Source organism: Mastigoproctus giganteus, chromosome 8, assembly GCF_048544385.1.
Source record: "Mastigoproctus giganteus isolate SK-2022 chromosome 8, ASM4854438v1, whole genome shotgun sequence".
NCBI classification, from domain to species: Eukaryota; Metazoa; Arthropoda; class Arachnida; order Uropygi; family Thelyphonidae; genus Mastigoproctus; species Mastigoproctus giganteus.
In genome coordinates, this window is record NC_143582.1 from 74,275,562 (window position 1) to 74,302,042 (window position 26,481).

Here is a 26,481-nt window from a genome sequence, read left to right on the forward strand (position 1 = left end):
AAAAAAAAAAAATCACACCATTCCCTCCAAATGCCTGTCCAGTTCCTCCTTAAATTTATTCAAGCTATCAACTTCCACAACGACAGATGGAAGTTTGTTCCAGCAATTAACCACCCGCTGGCTAAAGGCAAATTTCCGCACATCTATTCTACATCTGTCTTTTCTTAATTTGAATTTATGCCCCCTTAGGTTCGTAATCTGAACAAGTGGAAGGATCCCATCAGAATTCAGCGTGCTCAATCCATTCAAGGCCTTATATACCTCAATCAGATCACCGCACAGGTGCCTAGTCTCCAGCCACTGCAATTTGCAGAACTTAAGCCTCTCTTGGTAAGAGGATCCCTTCATTCCCCTCACCAATCTTGTTGCCCTTCTCTGTACACGCTCAAGTAAATCTACATCCTTCCTAAAATGAGGTCTCCAGACCTGTACACAGTACTCAAGGCGTGGCCTGACGATTGCCTTATACAGAGGAATAATCACCTCCTTTTCCCTGCTAGCAAAATTCCTATATATCATTGACAAAACCCCATGACCTGCCCTGGCAGCCTGTCTGCATTGCTCAGAGAACTTCATATCTGACTGCACAATTACTCCCAGGTCTTTTTCATTTTCTACCACCTTAAGTGTAGTACCACACAATTGGTACGTTTCTCTGGGGTTATTTCTACCCATATGCAGTACTTTGCATTTGTCAAGGTTAAACTTCAGTTGCCACTTCTTAGCCCATCTGCCCAAATGATCTAGATCCTGTTGCAGTAGCAGACTGCCATTACTGTCATTAACAACCCTGCCAACTTTTGTATCATCTGCAAACTTCGACATTAAGCCTGATATACCTTCATCAATATCATTGATAAATATACAAAACAACAGTGGACCTAACACCGAACCCTGTGGGACTCCACTAATAACATTAGTCCAAGAAGAGCAGCACCCATTGATTACTACCCTCTGTCTTCTCGCACTTAAATGTATAAGCTTGCTTTCTTGCAAGCTTATACAGCATCAGCCAAAAAAAAATATGAGACTTCACCAATCCGTACCCTCCAAGAATCATCTAGTTCTCCCTTGAATTTATTCAACCCATCCACTTCCACAACAGATAGAAGCCTGTTCCAACAATCAACCACCAGCTGGTTGAAGGCAAGCTTCCACATACATATCCTATGCCCATCCTTCCTCAACTTCAATTTATGCCCCTCAGGTGTAGTCTCAGCAAGTGGAAGAATACCATTAACATTTAGCTTACTCAATCAATTCAAGGTTTTAAACACCTCAATCAGATCTCACTGCAGGTTAAATCTCCTGTCTTAAGTACACAGACTTAAGACAGGAGATCAAAGAGATGTCGCATGTGAAACAAGTAATGACCATCCCATCATGTCAATCACCAGCATATGGTGCAAAAGACCCTACACAAGAGCCTAGCAGCAGTAGGTCTCCCAGAGAACACTTACAAGGAACTCCAGAAAGTCAAAATCCTGAACACTTGTTGTTGTTGTTGTTGTTTGGTTTTTAGGAGCATTAGCAGCTAAGGCCATATTGCTCCAAGAATATGCGGTGATCATTCCGTGACCTTTCTGCATCCTCCATATTTGGTCTGGTCTGAACACTTGTAAGCTAGTCAGAGAGGTCCTTGACAAACAATAACATCGGATATAACAACCACCCTGTGCAGTGGATGTAGGCAGTGAACAAAGGATGCAAGGAGCGATTGACCACTGATGCTGCAGTTATGGAGCAAGACTACAAGAAGAACTGCAACCTGTACATGGCCTAAATCAACTACCACAAGGCCTTCAACTCCGTGCCTCATAGCTGGCTGATAGAGACACTGAAGGTCTACAAAGTCAACCTGACACTGACACACTTCCTTGAGACAACCATGGAAAAACAGAGAACCACCATCACGGTCAAGAACATCACGACCAGACCGATACCCATTAGAACAGGAATCTTCCAGGGAGATGGCCTAAGTGCACTATGGTTCTATCTAGTACTCAACCCACTGTCCACCATGCTCTATAACAGCTAGTATGGATATATCCTAAAATGATGGAGGAAGAACCTGTACACCCTCTCACCCAATGTACACGGATTACATCCATATACATTGAATCAGCTCCAACAGCTACTCAGGATCACTGAAGAGTTCAGCATTGGCATCAGGAAGAAATTTGGCCCAGAAAAATGTAAGACCCATGGATACAAGGGCAGCTAGTTGCAAAACTATCAGCAGAAGACCAATGAAGAAATTGAAGCCATAACAGGAGAGACATACAAATATCTGGAGACGGTTAGAACACAAGGAGATTAAGGCCCAACTGACTGAGAAATGTGATCAGAGACTGAGAAGCTTTCTAAAATCAAAGCTGAGTGGTGGACACATGGTCACAGCCATAAATACTTATGCAGTCCCAATACTAGCATACTCATTCGAAATTGGAGATTGGACCAACACCGAGCTGGAGGATATTATGAGATCGACCAGGATAATGATGACCAAGAGCCACCGACACCACCCAAAGTCAGCCATTGAAAGAATGACCATAGCTCGTAAAGAGAAGGAGGGATGGAATTGACTGACCTCATTGAACAACAGAAGCAACTAAGAACCTGCGGGATTACTTCCAGGAAAACACAGCACCATTCTACCAAGCCATAACAAAGATAAGAAAAACGGCACACAACACTCAACCTCACCAAGGAGACTACACTTATAGAAGAAACAACAGAAAGATGGGCAAAGAAGACACTCCATGGCAGACACTACAATAACATTCACCAAGACTACACAGATAAGATGGCTTCCAATGCTTGGCTCACGAAAGGAGAGCTCTTCCCTGAGACAGAAAGATTCATGCTTGCCATCCAAGATTAGGAATTACAGAAATACAACACCAAGGACCCTGGAATAACAGATAACAAATGTCAATGATGCCACCTAGCCCCAGAAACAATCCAGCACATCACCACAGAATGATCACCCAGATGGATTACACTCACAAACATGGCCAGATGGCCTGGATAATACATCAGAAGCTAGCACAAAAATACTAGCTGATCAAAGAAAGTTTATGTATTACGAGTATGAGCCTATAGAGATCTCTATTCACAGACTATACTGGGACCGTGCCAGAATAATGGCACGGTCCCAGTATAGTCTGGGAGTAGAGATCCTGCACAACAGACCAGACCTAACTTTCATCAAGAAGATAATGGCTAGCTACCTGATCGACACAGCAGTTCCCAACATCAGTACCCTCCTGAAAACTAACGAGGAAAAGATCAGGAAGTATTTGGACCTAAGGCAGGAAATTAAAGTTAAGTGGCGTATGGAACAAGTAATGATCATTCCGATTGCTGTGTCAACCACCGGCAAACTGCCCCGTGATGGGGACTGGTACCATTCACTTGGTACCAATCTTAGTCACTTTCATAGGGCAGAAAAAACCCATAAAGGGAAAAAAATAAATAAATAATTAATAATAATGACAATAGTAATAAAAATAATAACAAAATAATAATAAAATGCAGTTTTTGAATTCACATCTTTAGAAAATCACTATCTGTGTTAACAGTGAACTAAGTAATTATTGGTTGGCACACTATGGCCATAGATGCTGATGTGTGTGCCTACAAAATCTCCAAACAAACAATTATTGGTATATGCTGGTAAGGTATAGTGATAGACTGATTGCTGGAGAATCAGTTACTAAGCCACACAAGTTGCAGAGTAAACTTTTACAGGGGGATTGGTCTCTATGCTACTAAGGTTGCTAATACTAAGTTACATTACTGGAGTAAGTTTAAGAGTAAGAGAAACAGTAGAGCACTCCACAGTAAGTTTTTATACAATTTAGAGAGTTTAAACTTTTGTTTAACAGATTAAAAAATAATATTGTAATAACAGTGTGTGTGTGTGTATATATATATATATATCTGATAATTAAAATAAATCTGATATTTAAAATAAAATAAAAACATCAGCCAGTAGTACGGCAAAAAGGTAGAGCGAAACAACGTAAAATAATATAAAATAAACAAACAGGGAAGGGAAAGTAAGGGTAATAAGACAAAAATGTAGTCGATAATCCCCTGTATAATTTAGTCATTAAACCCAATTAATAAAAACGATGTAATTTTAAAATAATGCCAATTATAAATAATTTAGCGGTTCCTCCCCAGAAGGTACCAGTTCCAAAAGACGTGAAATATCACCAAAAAGGGGGTTAAAGAAACTACAAAAAATTAAAAATATCCAAATGATAGACTGACCATCATGCCCCATATCGACAGAGGACCACGAGGCCAATAATGGTCATGGAATCGCTGCATTTCAATCGTCATACAAATCATCGCAAAGGCGGAAATATCGAAGAAACAAACCATCCTACCATTCTCCGATAAATCAACCAATGCAGAGGATTTGCATGGCGGTGGTCCTTATGCAGCGAGAAATAATCTATAGAACAGACAGCACTCTAGGATCAACTAGGATCTAGTATATTTATTTATTTATTTTTATTACCTTTGCCTAACTTTTATATTACATTATATAATTAGTGGCAGTAGTGGGTTGATATGCTAAATAAGCAGCGCCTGTGCCGCCATCTATTCTTTTCTTTCTATTATATAAGCTGGTTAAGCTTACATTATGTCAGTGGTGTGGCTCTGATCTAGAGTGCTGTCTGTTCTATAGATTATTTCTCGCTGCATAAGGACCACCGCCATGCAAATCCTCTGCATTGGTTGATTTATCGGAGAATGGTAGGATGGTTTGTTTCTTCGATATTTCCGCCTTTGCGATGATTTGTATGACGATTGAAATGCAGCGATTCCATGACCATTATTGGCCTCGTGGTCCTCTGTCGATATGGGGCATGATGGTCAGTCTATCATTTGGATATTTTTAATTTTTTGTAGTTTCTTTAACCCCCTTTTTGGTGATATTTCACGTCTTTTGGAACTGGTACCTTCTGGGGAGGAACCGCTAAATTATTTATAATTGGCATTATTTTAAAATTACATCGTTTTTATTAATTGGGTTTAATGACTAAATTATACAGGGGATTATCGACTACATTTTTGTCTTATTACCCTTACTTTCCCTTCCCTGTTTGTTTATTTTATATTATTTTACGTTGTTTCGCTCTACCTTTTTGCCGTACTACTGGCTGATGTTTTTATTTTATTTTAAATATCAGATTTATTTTAATTATCAGATATAATTAGGCTTCATGTGGAGGATTTGCATTTGCTGCCTCTAATGATAGCTTTATATTTATTTATTTATTTTTATTACCTTTGCCTAACTTTTATATTACATTATATATATATATATATATATATATATATAAAGACATAAAAATTTATAGAAACAACAACACCATATCTTAAATTAATGAACCTTGAAAAACTCAGCTACAATATGAGCTATTTCTGGTATCATCTGTATCCTCTATGATGGTTGACTTCTTTTTTGATAGTTCAAAAAAGGAGTTGTTTGGAGATTCATAGTTAGCTGAGGCCATCTTGTTGATCCTGGAGTTGATATTTTTAAGGATATGGTTTTGTCCTCCTTTATTATTAGTGGTATTGTTTTTGAAGCTTTATAAAGTACAAGTCTTTAAAAAATAGCCTGGTATGATAGCTGTTGTTGGTAGAAATAAGAAACATAGAACTGAAGTCTCGCTACAGTCCACATTCTCATGCATACATGGTTGGATTAGACTTGTCCACTCTTCCAAACTGTTTCTTTTTTGTGTGTTCATCTGTTCTTTTGTCTATGTACAACTCTCCAAATCTGATCCTGTAGGTTTTCTGTACATGGTTGTTTTTATGTTGAAGTCATCAAGAATATGTCCAAAAAGAAAAAAAAAATTGTTTATAATGATTTTCTAAACCATTTCTAATTTGAGAATAATTGTTAAAGAGATGGTAAAAATACTGACTACCAAAATCATCTTAATCCCAAATAGCTACAATGTCACTGACATACATCTGCACCAAAGTTTTGTATGGGTGTTGTTATTGTTCTCTAAGATTTCTGATTCTGCTAATAATAAAGCCAATATGGATTACCCATACTAAGACAGTCTGTTTTTGAATATAAGATTTGTTGAAAAAGAAATAAGATTTGTTGAAAAAGAAATAAGATTCTTCTACTTACAACCCAATTAAGTCTAGTATCAAATAGCTTTGAAAGAGTGCCATCTGGGTGGTGGTAATGGTGATGATACTCAACTGAGATTAAGTAACAGCAAGCTTCTCTAATGGGAGAGTGTTATTTATTCAAAGTATAAGAGAGCGGCAACTCATCTAGGAGTTCACAATATGAGATGTAATAATGATGCCCAACACAACTTTGGATTGTCTTAAATTCCAACTATGCAGTAATGATGCAACTGCACCAAACAATGTTAATGTCTTAAATATTAATAAAACTCAAATTTCAGATTCAAGCGCTGGGAAATGAAGTGCTGCCAAATGCAAGATAAATGCATTGCCTTTTTCAGATTTTACAATACACAAAAAATCTTGCATATATATCTTCTGAAATTTTACAATTATATTTTACATTTCTTAGTGAAAGACATTATTAATTACCTCTGTACTACACAAATACAGTCAATCCTCATATAGCACGATAGTTGTGTTCCTATAAACCCTCGTGCAGTGCAAAATTGTGCAATATAAATAACATTCCCTATGGGAAAAATTAGGTGCCGACCACCCACAATTGAACACAAATTTGTAACCAAAACATTACCAAACACAATAAATAAACGTAATAAAATATTGCTAATGCTTTTGTTTCTACTGTAAGCAAACTTGTCCTTTGTTTGATCTTCTATCCAAACAGATGACAGCCATTCCATCTGTTCCAATTCTTTGTGTCTTGATCTCTGCATTCTTAGCATTAGCATTAGTACAGGCATTTGATGCAAGAAAGCAAGCTTTTGCAGCATCAGCCAAAAAAAAAACCCACTTCCACTTCACCCCTCTTTTCGTTCAAAATACCTGTCCAGCTGAGCCTTAAACTTATTTAGGCTATCAACCTCCACCACAAGGGATGGAAGTCTGTTCCACCAACCAACCACCCGCTGGCTAAAGGCAAATTTCCGCACGTCTATCCTACATCTGTCTTTCCTCAATTTGAATTTATGCCCTCTCAGGTGATTTTTCTGAGCTAGAGGAAGAATCCCATCAGCATTGAGCATGCTTAAACCATTCAAGGCTTTATACACCTCTATCAGATCACCTCGCTGGTGCCTAGTCTCCAGACACTGTAATTTGCAAAACTTAAGCCTTTCTTCGTAAGAGCACCCCTTTGTTCCATTCACTAATCTTGTTGCCCTTCTCTGTACTCATTTCAGCAGCTCTACATCCTTCTTGAAATGAGGCCTCCAGACCTGTATACAGTACTCTAGGTGTGGCCTGACCATTGCCTTATACAATGGAATAATCACCTCCTTATCCCTGCTGGAAAAATTCCTGTATATCACTGACAATACTCCATGAGCTACTCTTGCAGCCCGTCTGCACTGCTCAGAGAACTTCATATCTGCCTGCACAACCACCCCCAAGTCCCTTTCATTCTCTACCACTGTCAGTGTACAACGTATCAGAGTTGATACGTTGCTCTGGGGTTGCTGTTTCCCATGTGTAGTACTTTGCATTTGTCAATGTTAAACTTCATTTGCCACCTCTCAGCCCATCTGCTCAACCTTTCCAGATCCTGTTGCAGCAGCATAGTGTCAGTAGTGTCCTTGACAACCCTGCCAACCTTTGTATCGTCTGCAAACTTGGCCATAAGCTTGATATACCATCATCAATATCATTTATAAATACAGAAAACAATAATGGACCCAACACTGAGCCCTGAGGGACTCCACTAATAACATTAGTCCACAATGAGCAGTGTCCATTGATTACCCCCTCAACCACCCCTTTATCCATAGCAGCAATTTGCCTCCAATGTCACACTGCTCCAATTTGTGTAGTAGTCTTCCATGTGCAACAGTATCAAAAGCCTTTCTAAGATCCAAGTATATAATATCAAAGTTATTCCCTGCATCCAGTTCTTTTGTGACTGCATCATAGTATCCAATCAAGTTGGTCAGGCAAGACTTCCCCTTAACAAAACCATGCTGTGTCTGAGCTATAACTGAAGTCTTGTCTAAATGATCCAGCAGTGCTTCTTTAACCAGTGCCTCCATTAATTTTCCTGGAACAGAAGTTAAGCTCACAGGTCTATAATTACTTGTGTCAGCCTTTGATCCTCCTTTGTGAATTGGGGTCACATTTGCACATTTCCAGTCTATGGATACCTCCCCTGAGTCCAAGGAAGCTCTCATAATTATGGCTAAGGGTTTGCTTACTTCCTTTGCTGCCTCCTTTAATATAACTGGATAGATCCCATCCACCCCGGGTGCCTTTCTTGTGTTTATCTTCAACAGTTTCTCCTCCACTTTACTCCCAGTTATTTCAAGATTCTGTAGCTTACTGCTAGAGTTGAATACACCTCTGGCATTCCCCTTGCTGAATAACTCCTCATGTGTGAATGTCGATGCAAAATATTCATTTAGTTTGTTAGCTACCTGAGCAGGATCATCAACAGTTGACCCATCAATATCAAGTGGACCAATCTGATTCATCCCCTTCCTTCTAGAGTTTACATAAGTAAAGAACTCTTTGCTGTTTTTCTTTGCATCCCTTGCCAAGGATTTCTCGTAATCTGCATTCGCCTGCCTAACCTCCTTTGTAACTTGGTTGCATATCAACTTGTATCTATCATAGGCTTCTGTGTCATGTGTTAATTTGTAAGTATCCCATGCATTTTTCTTCTCTGCCATATGCCTCATTAGTTCATCTGACATCCATTTTGGCCTAAACCTTGAACAATATTTCTTAGTTGGTATGTAAAGCCTAGTAGCTTCCAAGATAAGTTCTTTGAATGCTTCCCATTTTGAATTTGCTGTTGGTAACATCATCAGTTGGTCCCACTGTATAGAATTTAAATACTGTCTCAGTCCATCGTAGTCGCCTTTACGGAAGCAATAACCCTTCCCTTTACCTCTAATGGTAGTTACCTCTTTGAGTAAATCCCACTTCAGCACACTGTGATCACTGCCACCTAGTGGTTCATTTATCTGCAGATTCTTAATGCATGAAGAATCACTGCTGATAATCAAATCAAGAGTATTACTCCCTCTAGTTGCCTCCCGAACATGCTGATGTAGAAAACAATCATCCAATAAATCCACAAAAGCCCTACTAGTGTGTGAGTGACCAGCCCCCAAATTCCAGTCAATATCTGGGAAATTAAAATCTCCCATTATAAGACTCTCTGATTTAATGGCCCACTCTATTTCCCTGTACAGTTCCTTATTATACTCATCAGAGTCATTAGGCCTATAGCACACTCCTACTCTCAATTTTGATCTCCCAATGCTTATGTCACACCAAACTGACTCAACACTGCACTGTCCAGCGATGTCGACTGGCTTCACTTCCTTGGTTTTTATGTGTTTCTTAACTAATAGCATAACCCCTCCCCCCTTCCTATCCTGTCTATCCTTTCTGTAAACGTTGTACTCCCCAAATTGCAGTTCTGCATCCCTTATATCTGTGTGACACCACGTCTCTGATATCCCAACAATATCTGCCTTTGATGTTTTGAGCAATACCTCAAATTCATCAAATTTTTTACTAAACTCCTAGCATTGGTGTACACGCAAGTATACCTGCACCTGTTTCTATTCTTAGCTACCCTAACACAACCCATGTGTTTACTTGAACCGCAATGGCTCCCAGCAGTCTCTGAAATACCATGCATCTTGTTTTTCAGGCTTCTGCTCATTCTAATAGAAGCAGTGCAAGAATCTCTTTCACCTCTGCCAGTGGCTACTGTCAATCTATTGGTCTTTGTCTCCCCCCAAGCTAGCAGTTTTCCGACCCACCTAACACTGCCTCGATAGCATCAGCAAATATTCTTGCACCCTTTCTATTTAAGTGTATCCCATCCCTGTAGAAGCAATCTCTCCTGTTAACAAGTACAGTCCAGGCTGAAAAAAATTCTACCCCTTGAGCCTTGCAAAATGTTTCCAGGGCCGAATTGATCGACAAGGCTCTCATCATATACTCCCTCCTATCGTGTCTGGGCAGAATTGCAGACACTTTCAAATTCAACCCTAATTCTCGGCTTTTGTTCAACAGTGACCTGTACTTGTTAAGTAATTCTGCCGGTCTCCTACTCTTAATATTATTAGTGCCAACGTGTACAACTATATCACCTTTTGCGCCCTTAAAAGATGATATTCGCTCTACAACATCATCAACCTTTGCCCCTGGCAGACATACCCTGGTCCTGTTCCACCTATCTTTTTTACAAAGCATGTTTCCCGTTTCCCTGACAATAGAGTCACCAACAACTACTAGTTCCTTCGGGACCAGCGCATTCTGACTTGGGGGTTGCCTCTGTGTCACGCGATGCCCAAGTGCAAGCTCTGGCGTTGATGTGTGCAGCTGAGAGCTTGATGGGCCCCTCAATTTAGTTTCTTCGAGGGCATCCACCCTGTCCTTCAAGCTCTCATATAGGCCCACAAGAACGCCGAGTTGTTGTCTGATATCGATACACTCCTTGCATCGCGCACACACAAAGACAACCCCCTTGGCAGTATCATGTCCCGTACCCGATTGCTCTGCAAACATCAAGCAAACAGTGCATTTTATAAGGCTGTGAGTCAGAGGACAACTGGCCCCCTCAGTTCTGCTCTGAGCCACAGCACTTCCATTAGCTTGTGCCTTTTGCTTTGCTGCTCTGGTCTGAGTCATGATTCTATTAATTTATTAATTAATTATAATTAATTATGTTATGTTATTAATTATGTTAAATATAATTAATTATATTACGTTTGTAATCTAAGTCGTTATATGTATTTATTTAAACGTACAATTTAACTGCTAACGAAGTTCAACTAACGCTATCTAGTACGGTATATAACTATCGTATCACAAAGGCGGGAAAATTACGAACGGTAGCGGAGTTGAAACACGTGGAAACCCTTACCGATACTTTTATGCAATTACAAGGCCGAGTAAAGAATAAATACACCAAATTAATCAGAAAATCACAAAATAATGTTATACTACTAAATTTAAATCAAAAGTTTTTAAAAAAACAATAATTTCAAATGAATAAATAAGAAAAATCCACTTAGCGGCTTGAACACGACCGTCTCTAGTCTTTACCTTAGACAAACTACCTTTTATAATTCTTTATAATTCTCAGTGTTGCCTCATTTAGGCCTGTAACACATGCAATATCACGTTCTTTCATTTCACTCAAAGTGTTTCACAATTTCATACTTTTTCTCTATTGACAGAGGTGGACTGGCCATAAGCCTTACCGGAGAAACCCCAGTGGACCGGAGGCCAGAAGACGATAGAGGCCAGTGTGATTTTGGCTATAAACGCTAGTATGAGGCCACTACAAATTTTCCCCAATAAGAATTTTTGACCCAGTCCACCTCTGTCTATCCATATTGCTTTTCTTTTTCTCTTTGAATCTGTAGTGTCTTCACCAGGATGCTTCCTTTTCACACCTTTTAAGTATTTTACTCATTTTTAGGGAATAAAGCACAATTACAAAATGAGGAGGCACGCTTGATACACATAAACAAATCTGGCGCATGTAGCAACTGAATAAAACACCTTAAAGGCAGAGACACAGAGCTAGTGAGGTGTTAATAGCTCACATTTTACTAAAGTACATTTTTGGAGGTCACTACCATAAAACAATAAAAACAATTTCCAGTTGAATTTCTGCTAGTGGAATCTGTTATAAATGGGTAGTAAACTCGATCTAATTGCATTTGTGATAATACCAATAGCTGTAATTGTGTTGGTTTTTACGTTATTATGGTGAAATGTGTTTTCCCTTCACTGATATAAATAACAAAAATACATTTTCAGAATCTTCTCTTCATTCCTATCGTGTTGCATTCAGTTGGGGTGATTCCTCATTGGACTTCAAAAAATAATAAAAAATATTATTATTTTTTATTTTCTTTTTGGCTGGTGCAGCATAAGCCATAGGCTTCCTTGCCATTTGCCTTATGCTGCACCAGCACCAGCCATAGTCAGATTAATAGAGTAAAAAAGAAAAAAAGATGAGTAAAGAGTAAAAAAGATGGCTTTTCTATCATAAATTGAGAGTTAGTAGCTATGCTTATACATTGTGATAATCACCTCATTGTCCTTGTTGGCAAAATTCTTTCATATCACTGAACTCCATGAGCTGTCATAGCAGCCTGTTTGCACTGCCTGACATAAAGAGAACTTTATGTCAGTCTGTAAAATTGCTGCTGGTCTTTTTCACTTTCCATTACATTGGGGGTGATAACACCCAATTGGTATGTTAGTGTGAGATTACTACTACCCACACAAAACTTGCATTTATCAATGTTAAACCTCTATTGTGACTTCTCTGCATCTGTCTACATTTCTAAGTTTTGTTGCAGATGTATAACATTTCTGACAGTCTTTGTATTGTCTGAAAACTTAGACATTAAGCACGATATGCCTTGATCAGTATCGTTAATAAATACTTAAAATAGTAAATGGACATTGCACCAAACTCAGAGAGACTCCATTAATATTAGTCCAAGAAGAGCAGTGCCAATTAATAACCACCCTCTTTCTTCTGCCACTCAACCATCCCATAATCTACAGCAGAAACTTGCCTATAATGCTACACTGCTCCATTTGCAAAACAATCTTTCATGCAGTGTACAAAAGCTTTAACAAAATCTAAATCTGTTATGTTAAAATAATTTTTTTTCATCCAGTTCCTTTGTTACTGAATCATAGTAACTAATCAAATTGATCAGATGACGTTTCCACTTATAAACGAAAGAAAGACTGCATTCCTGTCAAGGTGATTGATTGCCTTTAAAGGAATGCATGACTGCATTACTTCTTTAACCACTGACTCCATTATTTTCCCTGGAACAGACAAAAGTCATTCCTGAAGGAGAGTAATTACCCACTTCACCTTTTGATCCCCTTTGCAAATAGGGAAGATGCTTGCATATCTCCAATCTGTAAGGATCTCCCATGAATCCAAGGATGGTCTCATAATTATGGCCAAGGGTTTGCTTATCTCTTTTGCTGCTTCTTTTAATATAATACGGTAAATTCTGTTTCAGTGTTTCATCCTTAATGTCATGATAAAAATGTATTACTAACTGAACAAGTGCATGCACAAAAAAGTTTATTTTTCATTTTTAGATAATTATCAAAGTGAAAATTAAATACTTTTATTAGTTTAAAAACAGTTAAATCTGTTTATAAAAATATGTAGACAACAATACTTACAGGAATCATCCAATTAGCTAAATCCCCATATTGAGACACTTGCATTGCTCCTAACATAGTCAGATTAATATGACCACTAAATAAAATTAAGAAATAAGAAAATCTTAAGTTGAGATGCTGAGAAAACACTGAAATGTGTAGCAAGAAGATTTATTACAGGAATAATTGCTCAGGGTGAGCACACAGTTAAAGATAAAGTATAATTTAGAATTCCATAATCAAAGTAGCAAATAACTTCAAATAAACAATTTAGGAAAGATGCCACATGTTACAAGCATCACTCTTTAAGCCAGACATTTCTGAAATTGTTCTCCCCCCCACCACACACACCTGTAAAACTGAGCCAATTCAATTTGATACAAAACATGTTCTCTGAATAGCACTGGTGAATTGGTTCTCTAAATTCAATTATATTAAAGTAAAGCCAAACAATATTTAACTTAATGCTTTTGAAAACTTCATTAGTAACTTCATATTTATGCAATTATTTTTGGTAACCATCACTTTCAACTGCCGTAGTAAATAAACACATAGTAGGTAAACATGCTATGGTCTTACTCACAATAGAAAGTCTGCTGGCTGCCAAACAAAGTTCACAATTTACCAAATTAATAAATTACTTTTTAAAAATTGCATGTAAACACAGGTGTATTTTCACTGTATGTAAAAACACTTAGGGTAAAATGTGCTGTGAAAAGTTAAGCTATGATCAATTCATCATCCGTCAACATGCTTTCATGATGCAAGATTATTTTTTTTTTTTTAGAAGATCCTATTAAAAATTGCCACAAATAGGTTAAAGATTGGGATACAAGAGAAAATTCTTTGCACTTTACTTTCACTTTTGTAAGTTTCATTTTTCAGGAAATACACATGCGGGATGGGGGGGGGGAGTTGCTCCAGAGACCAAAAGTAGAGATCATCCATTGATGATCTCTACTTTTGACCGCAGTTTCTGACATCCGATTTGCAACCTCCACTATAGATTTTACTGAAAGAAGTTAGTTTTAAGTTTAGTACTGTGGATGGGTTAAGGGTAGGGGGAAGCTTCCTTGGAGGTTGCAGTTCAACATGAGTCTGAGTCCCCTACCTGGAAAAGCACTCTGACCCAGTGAGGCATTTTCACCAGGGCCCATGGTGGCGAATAAAAAATAAATGGAAGAAAAAAAAAAAACATTATTTTCATAAGTTTCAACATTCCTCCTTTGTAAATTGCCAAAATTTCTCTTGTTTCCTAAACATCTTACTTCACTGATTTTAATTTCTGATCTCTGTGTGATACACCAAGTTGTCATGCATACATAAAACTGCCTTTCACAAAATTGTCATGCACCAAATTATCTTGTGCACTGAACTGTCATACACCAAATCATCCTGCAATAAATTGATGTGGATTAATCTTATTTATACGTACTTGAAAATTTTACATCTTAAGAAAAGACATTGTTATACAACTTTTCATTATTTAAAGAGAGAGATGTGCTGTTTTTCAAGTTCCACATAATTCGTGAATGTACACTAGATGGCCAATTCATTAACTAGCCAATATAAATGAATTCCTTAACAAAAGTAAGTAAAAATTCGAAGAAATTTTTAAAAATTACAAATTTAATGATACTATAATTTTACTATTTTGTGTGGAGAAAGAAAAAAAAAAGGAGGAATAGTGTGAAAAAATAAAAACTGTTATGGTAGTGGGATCAAGAAGTGATCAAAAGAAGTTAAAAAAAGAGAGTCTCTGTTGTAAATCTGGACAATTTGCGGGTATGTGAACATTCTGGGGAAAAGACCAAGATGAGGTATCATTTATCAGTGTACAGGTATACCAAGAATCACCAAACAACAGTTCAACATTGATCCTACAAAGCATCATGTAACAGTGAGTGCATTCTGCATTATGAGAAAAATGTAGTAGTAGTAGTGGCACATGATGCAAGAAAGCAAGTGTAGGAGCTTATGCAGCATCAGCCAAAAAAAAAAAAAAAAAATCATACCATTCCCTCCAAATGCCTGTCCAGTTCCTCCTTAAATTTATTTAACCTATCAACTTCCACAACGACAGATGGAAGTTTGTTCCAGCAATTAACCACCCGCTGGCTAAAGGCAAATTTCCGCACATCTATTCTACATCTGTCCTTTCTTAATTTGAACTTATGTCCCCGTAGGTTGGTAATCTGAACAAGTGGAAGGATCCCATCAGAATTCAGCATGCTCAACCCATTCAAGGCCTTATAGACCTCAATCAGATCACTGCGCAGGTGCCTAGTCTCCAGCCACTGCAATTTGCAGAACTTAAGCCTCTCTTGGTAAGAGAATCCCTTCATTCCCCTCACCAATCGTGTTGCTCTTCTCTGTACACGCTCAAGCAAATCTACATCCTTCCTAAAATGAGGCCTCCAGACCTGTACGCAGTACTCAAGGCGTGGCCTGACCATTGCCTTATACAGAGGTACAATCACCTCCTTTTCCCTGCTAGCAAAATTCCTATATATCATTGACAAAACCTCATGACCCGCCCTAGCAGCCTGTCTGCACTGCTCAGAAAACTTCATATCTGACTGCACAATTACTCCCAGGTCTTTTTCATTTTCTACCACCTTAAGTGTAGTACCACACAGTTGGTACGTTTCTCTGGGGTTACTTCTACCCATATGCAGTACTTTGCATTTGTCAAGGTTGAACTTCAGTTGCCACTTCTTAGCCCATCTACCCAAATTATCTAGATCCTGTTGCAGTAGCACACTGCCATTACTGTCATTAACAACCCTGCCAACCTTTGTGTCATCAGCAAACTTCGACATTAAGCCTGATATACCTTCATCAATATCATTGATAAATACACAAAACAACAGTGGACCCAACACCGAACCCTGTGGGACTCCACTAATAACATCAGTCCACGAAGAGCAGCACCCATTGATTACCACCCTCTGTCTTCTCCCACTTAACCATCCTTTTATCCATTGTAGCAACTTACCCTTAATACCATTCTGCTCCAATTTGTACAGTAGTCTTCCATGCTCAACAGTGTCAACAGTGTCATAATAGTAAAAGGGCAGTAGGGATGAATGTTACCATATATATAAACACAAAAAACTGCATTCATCCATCATTAATTGAAATTTCTTTTTTCTATAAAGCAAATATTGCTTACCCTCTAATCATTCCAAACGATTCATCACTTGAAAAGAAAGATGCACCAGGTAAAACAGTAACAGTTTCTTTTCCTGCATTAATTAAATCAGGATCTTGATTCCCCTCAGCTGGATAGGGTCCCTAAATATAAGAGAGATATCAAGGAATACGTAATGGTGGCTTTAAATTTAGTCCAACAATTATGGGACTCAAACATTTGAAATATCTAAATTTAAAATAATTTGGTAAATATTATGGACAATTAGTTTCATTTTTATTAAAATGTAAATTATATGTGCCATAATGAAGTAATGATCTATCAAATTAAACACTATTATACCATGTTGAAGGAACTGTAGCAAACTGCTGAATGTGATGTTTACTGAAACAATTTTAAAAATATATGTGCTTGCATAGGGCACACAAATGGTTCTTTGGATTTTAGCAAGCCGTAATAAAAATGAGTGCCTTTGGAAATTCCACATGGCTGACACCTTGAAGAAGTGGTCACTGTGGTTTCCTCTAAACTTGCCAGTGTTTTTCTTCTTTGTCAGGTATCAGTATTCACCTGTTTGCAGCAGCTGTGGCATTCCTTAAGCAGGTGATCATGTCTCTATGCTTGCTAGGTGAGTGTAGGCCCACACTTACCTATGCCTCATTTTTAATTAATTTATTTATTTGGTAGTTTATAAATTTTAATTTTCACTTTAATGAAGCTGGCAGTTGCACCTTTTAAGCATTATCTGTTGGGGTTTGCAACAATTCTTTTAACATGGTTATAATAGTATTTAATTTGGTAAATCGTTATTTTATTGTTAATGTTATTTAATTGAACGAATATCATCAACCACAATCATATGCGTATCGTATGTATAGTTTTATCCTTGAAGGGTAAGGCTGTAGGATTTGGTTTTCTATTGTGGCTAAATAAATCTCAGATAAAGGGGCAGAAATACCTAGACCCATGGGTAGGCCAAATGTTTGTTGGAATATTTGGTTATGGAACCTGAAGTGTCTGGCATCTAGTAGTAATGAGGTAAGTTCTAGGATACTGTTGATGGAGAGAGAGAGGTACGGTTGATTACAGTATTGTCTGTCATTAGGTATTCACGTAAGGCTTGTAATGTGAATGGTATGTGTACGTTTGCGTATAATGACAATACCTCAAAAGACGCTAAGATGTCTTCATCGGAGATTATGGTGGTACTTATTTTTTGAAATGCTTGATTGGTGTTGCTGATTTCAGGAATGAAACTATACATGCGATATGCAGACGATATACTTATAATTGGAAATATAATCACAATTGACAACCTTTTTACTAAATTCAACTCAATACACGATAGATTGAAATACACATTTGAAATAGAACTTAATAAACAAATCAACTTTCTCAACCTTACTATATACAAAACAGGCACCAGACTGGAAACCAAGATCTTTAGAAAAAACACACACAGGCAAATATTTACACTTTACATCACACCACCCACTCAGCACAAAGAAAGCTGTTCTTTACAATCAAATCCATAACGCCATAAAATACAGCACTTCACACGATGACCTATCTACTGAGCTACAATACCTCACAAAAACGTTCATGCCTAGAGACTATCCACCTCATTTAATTCAACATATTATTTCCATTGCAAAAAACAACACCAATAATTCAACTAAACATACCACAAAAGGAAACACATGTTTCATCCTCCCCTACCATAGTAGTCTTGTGGGACAATTCCACCGAGTGTTCGCGGGCACAGACATTACACTCATATTTTCCGCATATAATAAACTTGGATCTTTATTCAATACATATAAAGAAACACATAAATACTCGACAAGTGACATGAACAACATTATATATTTGATTAAATGCCAACAAAATTGCAATGCTTGCTATATTGGAAGTACTACAACAAAATTCGGTTCCACTAAAACCTCTAATACACGGGCATTCAGAACAGGACAATCCAGTACCGAGCTCACATTACACGTGCATTCCGACACCCCCCCCTAGTTGATTCAGCCATTACCATAGTAAAATTAAAAACCAGTTACAAAATTCTCCAATACGAAGCCCTCATCATAGAATGGTTTCGTTGCTACTCTAAATTAAACATCATAAATGCGAAACTACTCTCCAACCTTTCCCCGGTTCGGACTCTCACACACTTGAGATTTCCACATGTCGCAAAGTGCATCACAGGAACATAAAAATTTCTTTAAGTACAGTATGCGTTCTCTCTCTCTCTCTCTCTCTCTCTCTCCACTAAACTTTGCCAACTGAAGACGTTTTTAACAAAACGAAAGTCTACCGTTATAACTATTGGCCTCATCTGTTTCGCATATTTTAGAGTTCTTAATTAATTAATTCTCCATGACAACCAGGGATGGAGTTGCGCACTTCTGCTTCCTTGCACGTATTTTAATTCAGTTTTTAATTAATTAATTTCCATCCCATAAACTTACCAATTAATCTACTTAACTTTAAATTACCCAAACCCAAAAATTTAGTCATTCATTCACCCAATAACAAGGCGCCTCCATAGCCAGGTGGGAAGGAGCAGCAGTGCGCAGCACACGCTTCTTGATTAGACCGGGGTTCGAGCCCGTCACCACCAAATATGGAGGATGCGGAAAGGTCAGGGAATGACCACTGCATATTCACGGAGCAATATGGCCTTAGTTGCTAATGCCCCTAAAAACCAAATAACAACAACAATAACAACCCAATAACAACTGCAGATCGTCTAAGGTGAGTACCATAAATTAAGCTTTTGCTATTGAAACTTAGTCCAATCAAACGGTACTTTAAGATATTCTATAATTATTTAAAATCACCTTCCTTTATAATGGTGACACACAGATATAGCAGTGAGTGCAGAATTGGAATATGGGGAGTACAATGTGTACAGAAAGGGTAGACAGGATAGGAAGGGAAAGGATAGGCTTGTGGTTTGGTCACTTGCACACTAGCAAGACTTTTGTGGATTTATTGGATGATTGTTTTTTTTACAGCTGCATGTTCGAGAGGCAACCAGAAGGAGTAATACTCTCGATCTGATTATCAGTAGTGATTATTCATGCATTAAGAATTTGCAAATAAAGGAACCACTAAGTGGCAGTGATCACAGTGTACTGATGTGAAATTTATTTAAAGATGTAAATACCATCAGGATAAAGGGAAGGGTTTTTACTTTCATAAAGAAGACTACAGTGGTCTCAGACAGTTCTTAAATTCTATATGGTAGCACCAACCGTGATGTTAACAGCAAATTCTAAATGGAAAGCATTCAAGGATTTAATCTTGGAAACTACTAGACTTTTCATACCAACTAAGAAATACTCTTCAGGGTTTAGGCCTAAATAGACGTTAGAGGAACTAATGAGACTTGTGGCAGAGAAGGAAAATGCATAGGATACATATAAATTATCAGGCAACAGAAAAGCCTATGATACATATAAGTTAGTCTCTAATCAAGTCACAAAGGACATTAGGCAAGCAAAGGCAAATTACAAGAAATCTTTGGCAAAGGATGTAAAGAAAAACAGCAAAGACTTCTTTGCTTATATAAACTTTAGAAGGAAGGGAATGAATCAGATTGGTCCACTTGATATCAATGGTTTGACTGTTGATGATCCTGCATCTGCATTCACACATGAGGAATTTTGAAGGGAAGTGGAGAACAGAAGTTTATTAAACTCCAATAGGGAGCTTTATGATTCTGTAATAACTGAGGACAAAATGGAAGAGAAATTGTTGAAATTAAATATAAGAAAAGTACCTGGGGTGAGTGAGATCTCTCCAATTATATTAAAGGAGGTGGCAAAGGAAGTAAGCAAACCCTTAGCCATAATTATGAGGGCATCCGTGGACTCAGGGAAGATCCCCATGGACTGAAGATGTGCAAACATATCACCAATTCACAAAGGGTGCGGGGATCAAAGGGTGACAAATAATTACAGACCTGTTAATTTAACTTCTGTTCCAGGGGAAAATAATGGAGTCACTGGTAAAAGAAGCATTGCAGGATCATCTAGACAAGACTGCAGTAATAATTCAGACAGCATGGGTTTGTTAAGAGGAAGTCTTGTCTGACCAATTTGACTGGATACTAATGATGTGGTTACAAGGGAACTGGATGCAAAAAATAATTTTGATATCATATACAGGTAATTCCGTATCACACGGTTATCAGGTTCCTAGAAAATATCATGTTATGCAAAACGGTGTTATACAAAAACTAAGAAAATGTACAAAAAGGGGTTACGTTCCAAAAGCTAACAAAAATACACCATTCTAGATTTTGTGTATCTTCTGTTCTCTTTAAAAAATCAGTAATCTGCGTTTGTTTGCTTTTGCTTGATAAATCTTTGTGAATTTCATTGTATAAATCTTTGATAAATCTTTGTAAATTTCATTGTATAAATCTTTGTAAATTTCATTGTATAAATCTTTGATAAATCTTTGTAAATTTCATTGTATAAATCTTTGATAAATCTTTGTGAATTTCATCTTATGGAACTAAGCATTTTTGAAGCTCCCTTTTGAACTGTGGGCTCCTTTCATTCAAGAAATAAGATTCTAATTGCTCAGCTAACTTTATGCCTTCCCTATGCTTTTTGGTGTAAAATTTGGAAGTTTAGAATTTATCTGCACTATCATCATCTGAATTGATTTGATTTTACTCTGATGCCATTTCCACCAAATCCGCTTCGCCAGCCTCTTTTTCTAGCAGTAATTCTTGAATGTCTTCAGTAATCATATCTTTTTTTATTTTTTTAGGAGCATCGGCAACTAAGGCCATGTTACTCTATGTATATTGTCTATAAATTGAGTGTGTCCTGAGGTCGATTTTCTGTTTTGCTGGATGAAAAAAACCCAAGTTTCCAGGAGAAAAAAACCATGCTACCTTCGCCTGAGCCCGACTAACTCAGCCACGTTGTGAAAAAGACCCACAAAAATTCCTCCCTTCATCGATAGGATTCAAACTAAGGTCTTTTCCACCCGGTGTGGGGAGAAGGGCGATTCTATCAACTGTGCTACCCAGGAGGGCTTCAGTAGTTATATCATCAAAACCTTCCACTCCTACCGACACAAGCAAGTTCTACTATCGCACGATTCCGTTTTCTGCTCGTTTGATCATATTTCCTGAATGAACTGACTCTGGCCATACATTTTTCCATATGCATTTAACTTTGACGGTTTTACTTTCTTTCAACAATAAAGATATGATTCTGATACAGTCCACAATTGAGAAATATTTCCATGCCTCCATTACTTTAATAGATTCAGAATTAATTTTTTCCAAAATCTATTGTAACGATTTTCTTTCTAATGTAATGAGTTTTAAAGGCAGATATAATGCCTTGATCTAATGGCTGAATGAAAGAAGTATTAACCCGGTACAACTGTAATGGTAGGAACATAACTTCAATATTTGAATGACTTAAATCTTTTGGATGGCCTGGTGTACCACCCAATAGTAATAAAACTTTGAAATCTAGATTTTTCCACAAGTTCAACAAGTACAAGTTCAATATCACAAAATAAAATAAAATACATAGATTTCTCAATTATTTTTTTGTTGACTAGTGAGTCAACAGTGGGGATTCAAAAAGAGTGGAAATGTTGAAAAATTACATCCAACATAGTAGCAGAGTTTCTCCCACCCAAAAGCTCAAAAATACACTGTTATGTGAGGTTTACCAAAATTCTCTAACTGTGTTATATCGGTAACACATTGTAAGAGGATTACTGCAATTTATTAATTGTGTCAGACAGAAACCGTGTTGTAGAACTACCATGTTATACAGGGGTTGCTGTAGTTGGATTTTTTTAAGAAAGCTTTTGATACTGTTCCACATGGCAGACTACTGTACAAATTGGAGCAGTGTGGCATTAAGGGCAAGTTGCTACAATAGATAAAAGAGTGGTTGTGTGGGAGAAAACAGAGAGTGGTAATTAATGGACACTGCTCTTCATGGACTAATATCATTAGTGCAAGTTCCCCAAGGTTTGGTTTTGGGCCAATTGTTGTTTTGTATATTTATCGATGAAATTGATGAAGGTATATCAGGCTTAATGTCCAACTTTGCAGATGATACAAAGGTTGGCAGAGTCATTAATGACAGTAATGACAATACGCTACTGCAACAGGATCTATAAAAGTAGGGCAGATGGGCTGACAAGTGACAATTGAAGTTTAACATTGACAAATGCAAAGTACTTCACATGAGTAGAAGTAACCCCAGAGAATTGTACCAACTGTGTGATACTAGATTATTGTCTAGTATCACACAGTTGGTACCATTCTCTGAAGAGACCTATGAAAAAAAGACCTGAAGGTAATTGTGCAGTCAGATATGAAGTTTTCTGAGCAGTGCAGACATGCTGCCTGAGCAGGCCATGGAGTTTTGTCAATGATAAACAAGAATTTTGCTAGTAGGGAGAAGGAGGTGATTATTCCTTTGTATAAGGCAATGGTCAGGCCATACCCTGAGTATTGTGTACAGGTCTGGAGGCCTCATTTTTAGCAAGGATATAGAGTTGCTAGAATGAATACAGAGAAGGCCAACAAGACTAGTAAGGGGAATGAAAGATCTGACTGAGGTGTATAAGGCCTTGAATTGGTTGAGCAGGCTCAATGCTGATGGGATTCTTCCTCTTGCTCAGATTACAAACCTCAGGGGACATAAATTCAAATTGACAAAGGACATTTGTAGAATAGATGTTTGGAAATTTGCCTTTAGCCAGCAGGTGGTTTGTTTGCTGGAACAAACTTCCATCTGTCATTGTGGAAGTTGATAGCTTAAATAAATTCAAGGTAGAACTGAACAAACTTTTAAAGCGAATGGTTGTGTGAAATGGAATTTTTTTTTTTTTTGGCTGATGCTGTATAAGCTTGCTGTCCTGCACCACATGCCTCTAATAATGCTAATGCTAAATAAATCGATGTTAACTCTGCTTCAAGCCCCTGGGAAAATATCTAACCAGATCAAATTTCAATTCATAAATTCTATAATTTTTACTCTAATTACAGAGCTGAAACTCGGTATAGCTGGAACCAGAACTGTTTTCTTGAATTTTCCCACTTCGATTTTCAAAACCTTCTATTGAATTTCATGCAAATGACAAAAATGTGACATCAAATATGCATTTTTTTCGGCCTTTTCAATTAATTTTTCTACCCCTGTCCTAACTAGCCTAGGGTTTATGAAACCCGACACTTGATTCGTTTCTTGATGTAGAGCGCACGAATTTCTTCAGAGAGGAGCAGTTCTGATAAACAACTTTGCCCGTCACGAGCGAAGCGTGGGAAATCATATCACATGACTTCATCCCCGTACAGCTACATCGAGAAGGGCAGGAAAGAAAAACGCAAGCTACTGTTAGTTGACATAAGAAGCAATAAAGCAAAACAGTAGCAACAACTGTTTATGAATGGCGAACAAATCTTATTTCATTTCTTCAATGTGTATTGCACCTACTAACAGAAAATAAAGGAAATTCATCTGTTGGAAATGGAAAAAACTGGTGTAAAACTGATAACAGTGCAATGTGCATTTGATAAAAAAAATTGTTTTTAGTGAACAATATCGGAACAGCAGTTTCCTGGATGTGTATTTGATCTTCTAACGAAATTTCAAGAAAATATTTCTATTTATACCTGAGTTATAAACTTTGAAAAATGGTGTATCAAAGAAGGAAAAAAAAATTTATCCACTATGAATAACGGATTGTTTCTTGAAACATGTCTTCTTCACAAAAATGTAATATTTCTAACAATACAAAGCTGACAGATTACGACTAACAGCTGCTCAAAAAGTATTCTTAGAAAATATTTGCTTGTTATGCTTTAATATTATCACAAAGGGAGAAATTCTGTTTTAGTTCAGAAGCCGAATAAATTCGCCATCCACAGTCATGCTGTTCTGAGCTGCAATAAAAAGATATACCCCACTGAGGAGTAAAAAGATGGGGAGTAAAAAGATTTACTCCCCCTCACTTCTCTTGTTTTACTGTGGTTTTTGGCAGATGTGCAATTTCAAACAATCAAGCAGGTGACTGCTAAATGTGATGCGGTTTCTTGTATTCTCTCTCTCTCTCTCTCTCTCTCTCTCTCTCGGGATCTCATCTGACCATGTGGTCATCCTGGAGTATAAACAGAAAATTTGTCAGAATGCTGCCCACAAATGGCACCAATTATCAACTCTTTTACTGTCCTTGTAATGTACATTGTGTTCAGATAATCCACTTTTAGAAAATTGGAAAGTGCTACTTCAATTAGGAGCAAAAACCGTTTCTCCAAACATAACAAATTACTTTAGGTACAATAAAGGACGACCCATTGGTTTGGCTGAAACAAGAAGAAGAAATGAATCACTTATAAGTTTATCAAGTGGAAATCTGCTGTACACCAATGGAAACAGTGAAAGGAGTGAAGGTGGAGTTGGGTTTCTGGTCCATAAAGATTTTAAAAACAACATTTTGGAATTCAAAAGTACATCACCAAGAGTGTCAAGACTAATACTCAAGATTTCTAAGAGATACAAGCTAAAGATTATAATGATTTATGCACCAACATCGAGCCATGATGATGAAGAGGTTGAAGAAATGTACACCGAAATTGAGTCTTCTAGATGAGCAGAAAACCCACTACACTATTATTATGGGGGACTTCAATGCTAAGGTTGGAAAAAGACAAAACAGCGCAGAAAGGGGAACTATAGGAAATTTTGGAATTGGTGAAAGAAATGAAAGAGGTGAAAGACTTGTGGAATTTGCAGAATCTCAAGGACTGTCAGTAATGAACACTTTTTTCAAGAAACGGGTGAACAGAAAGTGGACATGGAAGAGTCCAAATGGATTAACTACTAATGAAATCGACTTCATCCTCACTAACAGAAGATATATTGTGAATGATGTTACCGTCCTGAATAAGGTAAATGTTGGAAGTGATCACAGAATGGTAAGATGTACACTTGATATAGATGTAGGAAAGGAAAGGAAAAAACTGACTCGAGTAAATAATACAAAGGTCTTTGAGATAACAGAAGAGGAGAAAAAGCAGTATGTACTGGAACTTAAGAACAAGTATGAGCTTCTGCAGACTGCTGAGGACCAAGATATCGACGAGGAATATTACAATTTTTTGAAAGTGATAAAGCCCAAGAAACCTATAGGGAAAAAGAAATCCAAAGAAGAAAAAATTAGTCAAGAAACACTTGTCATGATGAACCGAAGACGACAAATGAAAAGCAAGAAAAACACTGACAGGGAGAAAATTGAGTATACTGAGTTATGCAAAGCCATTAGAAAGAGACTCAGAGAGGACATAAGAAGATTTAACACAAGAAAAGTAGAACAAGCATTAAGGGAAAACAAAGGATTTAAATCAGCAGCCATGAGCAGTAATACAGAAAGACAAATGATACTGAAACTGAAGAATAGCGATGGTGTACTTATAAACAGCAGAGAAGGCATAATTCAAATAGCAGAAGACTACTATAGAGAATTATACAAGGAGCAGGGGAATGATGCCAGCAGTGGGGAAGATGGATTGCAAAGTAGCAACACATACGACATACCCAATATTCTTCCTGATGAGGTAGAACATGCATTGAAGAAAATGAAGAATCAGAAAGCCCCGGGGGAAGATGAAGTTACTGTAGAGTTGTTAAAATTGGGAGGAAGAGACATAACACAAAAACTGGCAAGGCTCTTCACAAAGTGCATTAGAAAAGGTGTGACGCCTAAGCAGTGGAATAATGCAATCATAGTTTTGCTGCATAAGAAAGGAGATAAATCAGAAATTGGAAATTATAGACCAATTAGCTTGTTATCCCACATCTACAAGTTGTTCACAAGGGTCATTACTAACAGATTAGAAAGAATACTTGATGAGAATCAACCGAAAGAGCAAGCTGGCTTTAGGACAGGATTCTCAACTATGG

General features: G+C 37.5%; 1 protein-coding gene across 1 annotated transcript in view; it reads right to left on the reverse strand.

Annotated features, from left to right (window-relative positions):
- The window catches only part of SCOT (Succinyl-CoA:3-ketoacid CoA transferase), a 180,886-nt gene that overhangs the window by 38,942 nt on the left and 115,463 nt on the right, over positions 1-26,481 (reverse strand). The window contains exons 11-12 of the mRNA XM_090379500.1: positions 16,541-16,662; positions 13,387-13,462 (exon numbers count right to left, since the gene is read on the reverse strand). Coding sequence (XP_090235626.1) covers positions 13,387-13,462; positions 16,541-16,662 — 198 coding nt within the window. The remainder of the gene's footprint in view (positions 1-13,386; positions 13,463-16,540; positions 16,663-26,481) is intronic.